Raw genomic sequence first — 8314 nt, 5'->3', positions numbered from 1 at the left:
GACCTTGAGGTGAGAGTACTCTGGATTGTCCAGGTAGGCCCTGAGTCCAATGACAAGTGTCCTTGTAAGAGCCAGAAGACAGAGACACAAGAAGACCATATGAAGACGGGGTCTGAACTGGTGTGATGCAACCATGAGTCAAGCTTCACAGCTACCAGAAGCTGGAAGAGGCAAGGATTCACCCCTACAAGCTTCAGAGAGCATGGCCCTGTCGATACCTTCATCTCAGACTTCTGGTCTCCAAAAACATCTCTGAGAAAATCAGTTTCTGTCATTTTAAGCCACTCAGGTTGTAGTCATTTGTTACAGCAGTCCTAGGAAACTAATATGCTAGTCAAGTGAAGATACATCTACTCTGCCAGCAACTGTTGTATAACTGAACCAGGAAATGCAGACTGGGTCACACCAGTGTTGTGCTAACAGCTGAATGGTAAAAACAATAGAAGGGATAAACTGTTATAGTCGTGCACTGGAATTCAAACCCACACTATACATCACAGACACATTTCACAGTGTGGAACAAGAACAAATCACAAGAGAATATATATAGCATGACTCCATTTATGGAAACTTCGGAATAGGGCAAAACAAAATATATTGTTTAGGGGTCCATATGTATGTGGAAAAACTTAAGCCAGGAAAGTTCCCATGTCAGGGGAGGGCTTCCCAACCTAGACTGAACAATAGAACCCCTTCAGGAGCTTTAAAAAAGATTGATGCTGGAATTTCCAGCCCAGACTGATTAATGGGGTGCAGAATCACAGAGAAGCTTTCTTAAAGCTTCCTGAGGGGGCTTCTAATGTAGAGCCAGGGTTGAGAACTGCTACCCTAACAAGGAAGGAGAGGTATGTTTCTATTTTGTGCCCTGAGTGGTAGTTATATGGGTGTTACCTTGTAATTATTCTTTAAATCACAGAGCTGTTTATGTACTCTTTGTATGTTTGTTAGATTTCATAACTTAAAGATCTAGTCCCCAGAGTAGTCAGATCCATAGAGACAAAGGAGAGTGGTGGCTACTGGAGGCTGGGAGGAGAGGGATGGGAAGTCAGTGTTTACTGGGACAGAGTTTCAGTTCTGCAAGATGTTGTGACAGTTGTACAATAATGTGCGTGCACTTAATGCCACTGAACTGTTCACTTAGAAATTTGCCCAAAATGGGCAACCTGGAAAATACACAGGTTGTATTTTACTACAGTTCAGCAACAAGAAAAAATCAAACATTTCCTCTCAGCTAGAATTGAGACAGAAACAGCCAAATAAAAGACCACATAACTGAACTCAGCAGAAAGCAGCCTCCATGATAAACATTTACCTCCTCAGCAAATCCTCAAAACCATACTATGAGGTAGGTACTTCTGTTAACTCATGTCCAGAGAGGTGAAGTCATTTGCCTAACACCATATGGCCAAGTGGCCTAGCCAGGCTTTGATCTTAAGTTTGTCCGAATGCAGAGCCCAGGATCTGCAAGCATGGCCTTACTGCATGCTGGGCACTGCCCTCATTCTCCTCAGGCCCCATCCCCACTGCTTTCCAGTGGAAACAGAAGGAACAGAAGGAGGACTATTGCTGGTGCAGCCCCAGGCACTGTAGGCTCCTGGAGAAATAAGGGGGCAGAGGTGCCAGAAGCTTCATGGGGGCCTCCCTGGGCCTCATGCCTGGAAGATGGAGACAATGCAGGTGGAGATGCAAAGGTAGCTGGGCAGCCTGGGAGGGGGTCAGGCGGAGGCGTCTGAGGAGGGCTTCATCTGGGACCTGGGGTGGAAGAGGCATGTTAGCATTCAGCCAGGTTGAGTTCCAATCAGCTCTAACCAAAATGGAAGTAAGAGGTACCTCCTCCTTTCCTCCCTCCGTGTCCATAGTTCTTCATTTCTCCTCTACACAAACACATACACATAGTCATACTATGGCAAAGACCAGCTAGGGTTCACCAAATCAGTTTCCACCTGGCACACAGCTAAACATTTCTGAGTCCCTCTCGCAGTTGGGTGAGGCCATGTGATAGTTTTAGCCATGGAACAGGAGTGCAAGAATACGCCACTTCTAGACCTGGCTCACGAAAACCTCCCACCTGGACCTACACTGTACTATTTCCATCTGCTGGCTGGATAGCAATGGCCTGGGTCCCTGAGTGACTGGAGTAAAGCCCATTCCCACCGCACTCCCATGAATTAGATTTAATGTGGAGGGAAATTACTGTGTTAAACTCATACTTTGGGATTATGCTAACACCCACAAACTGTGTTTACCCCTCATACCAAAGAGACCTAAAGAACAGCAGACTTAGAAGGGCCTTGAGAAATGTCAGTTCAAGTCCCTTATTGAACAGATGGGCAGAATGAGGCCCAAGTAGGGGGATGTTACTTGCTCAAGGCCACACAGTAAGACAGGGCTAAGACAGCCTTGGAAGCCAGGAGGGCTGCCACTCCGTCCCAGACTTCATAGCTTATGTCTGAAGGTGTTGCCCACCCTCATCCCACAGCCTACCCCCCAAAACAGCAGGAAAGCAGGTTTGGGTACCTGTCTTTGGGGCTTGGTGCTCTCAGCTGGCAGTAGAAAGCGCTGGCCCAGGACAGTGCCCACACGGGCGGAGTATGTGTGATCCCCAAGCACAGGGCAGAGCTGTAGTACCATATGTACCTGGAGCTGACTGGGGAATACTGGGGGACAGGAGATATAGGATAGATGGTGGGTAGCTGGTGTTTCTGTCCTCCCCCAGGATCATCCCTCCTCCTTTCACTGGGGAAACACCACCACTCCTGTTCCCAGATCCGGTGATTTCAGAGAGGTCCATGCAACTAACCCTGCCTCCAGAGCAGGATGCAAGACCCAGTCATAACCATCAGTCCACCTGGCCTGTGGGATTTGCTCATGAAGAGATACAGCCCTGAATTTACTGTTGAAGCTACTAGAAATAAGGAATGCTTCTTCCTGGTGGGGTACAGGCCCGGAGCTACTGGAGCCCCTGGCCATCTCTACCTTCACCAGAGGAAAGCCTGTGGGAGAGAAAGATGCCAACATGCAGGAGGCAAGAAGAAATGAAAGAACTTCCAGAGGACATCCTCTGAGCCTCTAGATCAGACTATACCTAAACTTTATGTGAGCCAATACATTCCCTGTTTGGGGCTTACACCAATTTGGATAGGTTTTTGGAAAACTTGACAAATAGAGAAATGGGGGGCTATGTGCTAGGCATGGTACAAAGTGCTTCACATATGTAAATTTCTTAAATCCTCATGACAGCCCGATAAGGCAGGTCCTATCATCATTCCCATCTTACAGGAACACTGAAGCTCAAAGAGAAGTGACTTGCCTAACAACCATAAGCTGGGATTGAAACCTAGGAGCTTATTCTCCTTCTGTGTCTGGCAATAAGGTGGACTGGATAATCTAAAAACTCTTTTGCTATAAACCACCTAGAAATACCAGAAAAATGTAATAATCATCCTTTTAAATATGCAGCTGGGTATATTTAGGAAGTAAGGTCCTCAAGACTAAACAGAAAACAGCACACAAGAGCCATTTCACCTATTCTAGGGATGCTGTAAATCTTGGTATCCAGGGGCCTTGGGTTTAAATAGCTACCTAGGGGCCAAGGATGAAGCTCTGGTACCCAAATGAAGACCTAGAGGGGCTATATCTTCAGTGAAGGAGTAGACCAGGAGGAAAAGCCAGCCACTGATGAAGGCAGATGATTACTTTAGGTTTGGACAAGGGGAATGAAAAAGTTCCTCTGAAAATTCACAACATGAGCCTGTTCTCACATGGGTTTGGGACTCAATACTAGAGTGACCTGTGAACTTCCAGTTGAGACATTAATATTTAGATCTTGAAGTAGTGACAGCTCTGGGGCATTTGGCAGAAGCAAAGGCAGAACTTTTCTTGAGGGCCCTACCTACAGTGAGGCAACAAAAGATTTCCACAGATAAAGGTCCAGCTGAACCTGAAGTCACAATCCTGAATCAAAGAGCAATGAAACAACCTACCAAGTATGAGAGTCAGCATGAAACACCATAGGATTAGGCCCTCCAGAATTTCCAACAATGAAAATATAGAAATACAGTATCTCTATGTTTTACTTGACTAAAGACAAAAAAGAACAAATAGTATGAGAAAAGATGCTATATATATTTTAAAGGCCATTTTTACTTGTAAAACAACCAAATAGAAATACTAGAAGTGAAAAATACAGCGAACGGATGGGCTGACCTGGCAGATTAGATCCAACCGAACAGAAAATTATTCACCTGGAAAATAGGTCTAAAGAAATTACCCAGAATGCAGCAGGGATGAAGAAATATGAAAATGTGAAAGAGACCTAGCCAGTGAATGAGGTCAGACCTATCTCTTAGGCATTGAAAAGGAAGAGAATAGAGGAAATGCAAGAGGTACAACATGTGAAGAGAACTTTCTGGAATTGCTGGAATATATTAATTTTCAGATTCAAGAAGCAAAGTGAATTCCAAGCAAAATAAATAAAACTCAACCCACACACCTAGATTCAGCAAGTGAAACCACAGAATACCAAAGGCAAAGAGAAAATCCTGAGACCAACAAGTAAGAGAAAAAAAAAAAAAAAAGATGGGCTACAAAGGAATGACCATCAGTCTGATCCAGCAGAAGTGCTGCCTCCTCCAGCTGGGCCTGACTACCTTGACCCTTAGACTCCATTCAGTGCTCCTCACGATGCCATTTATGCCACCACCTTCTTCCCACCCCCCGTTCCTCCCCCAGCCAAATACAGCTGTGAAGGCTGGCTAGGGACCCACCTGTCAGTGGCTGCAGCTGGACCAGGGCACAGCCAGAGCCCATGGCCACCACATGGAAGTGGCTGAGGGTCCTCTTGACACCTTCTTGGAAGTCCTTTCGGGATGGAGACTTCACTGGAATTACCTGCAGTGTCAGCCCCCCAAGAATAAACATGCTTCACACACACCTGGCAGCTACACCCAGACCCTCTCTGCCTCCAACAGATGGAGCCATGGTATAAGCAGTGGTCATTTGCCTGTTTTAGGGTACAGAAGAGCCAGCCACCCCAAGTCTATACCCTTGACTCCTCTGTAGGGATAATATATTTGGAAAGTCCCCTCCTGTTCCCTCCCAGACTGTGACTCACTAGATCAACACCATCAATGTGTTCCAGCTTCAGAGCTGCTTGGATATTCCCCTCAGAAGTAGCTGGGATCCCATCGGTGATAGCCCTGAGAAAAGCGGGAGGAGGTCACAAGGTGACTTGCCAGGACCTCCCTACTGCCATGGGAGCCTCCCAGCACCTCTTACCAGTAGGTGGCTGTGGGTCTCCGGGCTCTCCGTGAATAGATGAAGAACTTTTGGAGGTGGCTTGCTGTCTGAGGACAGCTGGAGAGGAGTACAAGCCCAGAGGTCTCTCTGGAGAAAGAGGATAAATCACAAAAGTTAAAGTCCCTTGGGCTCACCCACAAAAAAAGGGAGACCCCTTGGAAGGAACACCGATGTCCTTAAGACCAAGGTGGTCACACCGGTACTATAACCCAGACTTCCTCTTGAGAAACAAGACTTTTTCATGTTTGGTAATAAGACTACATAATTTAATGTGTTTTTCATCCTCTCTCGGTCCCCAAGGAGCTCAGAGCCAAATGTCATAACAATTACCACCAATTGCTGAATGTCTACAATGTGCTGGGCGCTATAATAGGAATTTTGTATACATTGGTTCATAATTAAATTCCCCAGGAGTCTATGAGTTTGTGGAATTTCAGAAATATTTCATCTCAAGTACCAGCTCTAATTGATGGCAGTTGGAGGAAAGAATATCATGGATCAACTAGCAATGCCTGCCATGATCATGGGTTTGGAGAAGTGACTGCACATTGTGCATAGGTATGATTTGCTCTATTTTTATGATTGAGGGAACTGGGGCTCAGTGAGGCTTCATGCTTTGCCTAAGATCACAGTTTGTGCACAAGGATTTGAACCCAGATCTGTCCGTTCCCTCTTCCTTGCATCCTTCCTCTATGATCCCAAACCAGCCTATGGAAAATGTCTCAGCTTACTCCCAAGCAACTGTTCCCTCACCCAAGACGGAGGCCTGTCCCGCTACCTTCCTATCACTCTCCACCACTTACTTCCCAGATGCTTGGACAACCTGGAGCTCCCGGTCCCTAAGCCCCAGGGACTGGCTCAGCTCTGGCAACACAGAGAACAAGGTCAGCTCCCCTGGTTTTCCTGGGGGAAAGAAAAAGAAGTATAGAATTTTCTCAGAGGCCTCTGGCTTCATGCCACCACCCCCTTCTTTTCCTTATCTCGACCTTCAGAGCCTTCAAACCTTGTTCCACTGCATCCCCTCCTCCAGCCCATACCTGTCACTGGTAGACCCGGTGGCTTATTCAGCGTCACAAGAGGTCCTAGAACATACATTACATGAGCATCAGTGACACAGAAGCAGCATTTAGAGTTTATAAAATACTTTTTAATTTGGCTTATCTTGTGGCCTGTTACAGCTCTCAGACATGAATTATCAACCACATCCTCAACTGAACTTCTTTCTGTCCTTGGCATGTACTAAGCTTGTTGCCACCTTAGGCTTTTTTTTTATACTTGCTGTTTCCTCAGTCCCAGATTCTCACCCGTCTGGCTCTTTCATATCATCTTGGCTCAAATGTCACCACTACAGAGAGGCCTGAATCCCCAATCTAATGTCTGCCACACGGTCACAAAGTCCTGTTTTATTTATAGTAGAGATCAGTAGTAAGTACCTTGTTCATTTATTTCCTAGTTAATCCATTTCTCCCACTAAAATACTGGCTTCCTGAAAGCAGGAACCATATCTATCTTGTTCGGCACTGTCTAGTTGTGCCTGGAACAGTGCCTGGAACAGAGCCTATGCTCAATAAACAGTTGAGAAAATTAATAAATCACTGGAGACTCACAGAAATTTTCCTAAAGTCACACAGCAAGCTGATTACAGAGCCTAGATCTGACTCCAAAGCCTGTGTTTTGTCCATAAATAATTTTTTAAAGATTTTATTTATTTATTCATGAGAAACACAGAGACATAGGCAGAGGGAGAAGAAGCAGGCTCCTCAAGGGGAGCCTGATGTGGGGCTGGATCCTGGGACTCTGGGATCACGCCCTGAGCTGAAGGCAGACGCTTAACCACTGAGCCACCCAGGCGGACGATAAATTTATTATAGCAATTCCTATGACCAAGTGCCTACTACGTTCAAGGCTCTGTAGTTATGTGCACCCTCACACCCCTATCCCCAGGATGCTGAGGCTCAGATTATGTGGCTGGTTCCAGGTCACACCACTAGTGGGAGACAGAACCCGGATATGACCCCCACAGCTTTGGCAGGGAGCCCAGTCGGCCCGAGAAGGCTCTGAGCGGCAGGCTCCCCTCCCACCCCTCACCTTTCTGGTCCACCACGGCTGCCCTCAGCGCGTCAACCAGCCCCTCCCGACTGAGGTGCTCTAGCTGCAGCAGCCCTGGGAATGGCTGGTCCCCCAGGGGCCCCGACCGTTTGCTGGATCCTCGATGTCGCAGCTGATGTCTGAAAAAGGTAGGGTAAGCAACAGGAAGATCACTCGTTTCCTGAGGTGTGTCCACTCATCTCCACACGCCTTAAATCCTGCCACCTCCTACACATGCCTCAGAATGCCTGGATGAGCTTCCGGAAAATTCAGGTACAACTGGCCCCATTTTGCAGAGGAGGGAACCGAAGCTCAGAGAAACCAAGGGAGTAGTTGAGAGTCACACAGTAGTGGCGGGTCCCGTGCCTTCCTAACTCCAGATCCCATGCACACCTTGCACACCTTACCCCGGGCCCCTCCCCATCCCACCCACACGAAGGGGCCGAGGGAGACGTAATCACCGGGCTTCGGTGCCAGAGCCTGCGGCCCTGGACGCTGTGCGGACCCCTGGCCCCCGCCGCCAGCCACCCCAGACCTGGCCCAGGACGCGACAGCCACCCATCTCTGCAGCGGGGACAGTGCGCATGTGTCCAGAAGCCTTCCCCGCAGCCGCCGCCCGGCCCCGCCCACAGCGCGCTGGTTGGTCGGCTTGCCTGTCAATCAGCCAGCAGGCTGGCTCAGAGCGGTAAGAGGTGGAGCTTTGCCTTCGCCCAGGAAGAAGGTGCTGTACCACGTGTCTGTGCTTTTGGGGAAATCGAGGCACGGAGCAGAGAAGGAATTTACTCGGGATCAGAAGACCTGTCTTTTTTTTTTTTTTTTTTTTTTTTTTTTTAAGATTTTATTTATTTATGAGAGACACAGAGAGGGAGAGAGAGGCAGAGACACAGGCAGAGGGAGAAGCAGGCTCCATGCAGGGAGGAGCCCGATG

At 47.7% G+C, this 8314-nt stretch overlaps 1 protein-coding gene across 2 annotated transcripts; it reads right to left on the bottom strand.

Annotated features, from left to right (window-relative positions):
• Positions 1-545: 545 nt before the first annotated feature.
• Positions 546-7998, bottom strand: RPUSD3 (RNA pseudouridine synthase D3). 2 transcript variants are annotated; one of them, XM_072785228.1, is made up of 9 exons: positions 7848-7998; positions 7387-7526; positions 6336-6380; positions 6102-6201; positions 5278-5385; positions 5114-5198; positions 4767-4890; positions 2518-2657; positions 546-1752 (listed from the first exon to the last, which is right to left on the bottom strand). In XM_072785228.1, exons 1-9 carry the CDS (start codon positions 7970-7972, stop codon positions 1561-1563), a joined length of 1059 nt encoding a protein of 352 aa, XP_072641329.1. In that variant the 5' UTR covers positions 7973-7998; the 3' UTR covers positions 546-1560. The 2 variants fall into 2 exon arrangements, with proteins under 2 accessions (XP_072641329.1, XP_072641330.1); XM_072785229.1 differs by lacking the exon at positions 2518-2657 and having other exon boundaries at positions 7848-7997.
• Between the last annotated feature and the right edge of the window lie 316 nt (positions 7999-8314).

The sequence above is a fragment of the Canis lupus genome, chromosome 19 (assembly GCF_048164855.1).
Source record: "Canis lupus baileyi chromosome 19, mCanLup2.hap1, whole genome shotgun sequence".
NCBI lineage: Eukaryota > Metazoa > Chordata > Mammalia > Carnivora > Canidae > Canis > Canis lupus.
The sequence above is the reverse complement of the archived record's forward strand: the minus strand, read 5'-3'. Positions and strand labels throughout refer to the sequence as shown.

Bases quoted from the DNA above. Each gene is read 5' to 3' on its own strand.
- RPUSD3 (XM_072785228.1), bottom strand. From the start codon at position 7,972: ATGCGCACTGTCCCCGCTGCAGAGATGGGTGGCTGTCGCGTCCTGGGC. The intron at 6,202-6,335 runs GTATGGGCTGGA...TCTTTCCCCCAG, and splicing joins ACCGGGTCTACCAGTGACAG to GAAAACCAGGGGAGCTGACC. The intron at 2,658-4,766 runs GTGGGTCCCTAG...CCTGTCCCCCAG, and splicing joins CCAGCTGCAGCCACTGACAG to TATTCCCCAGTCAGCTCCAG.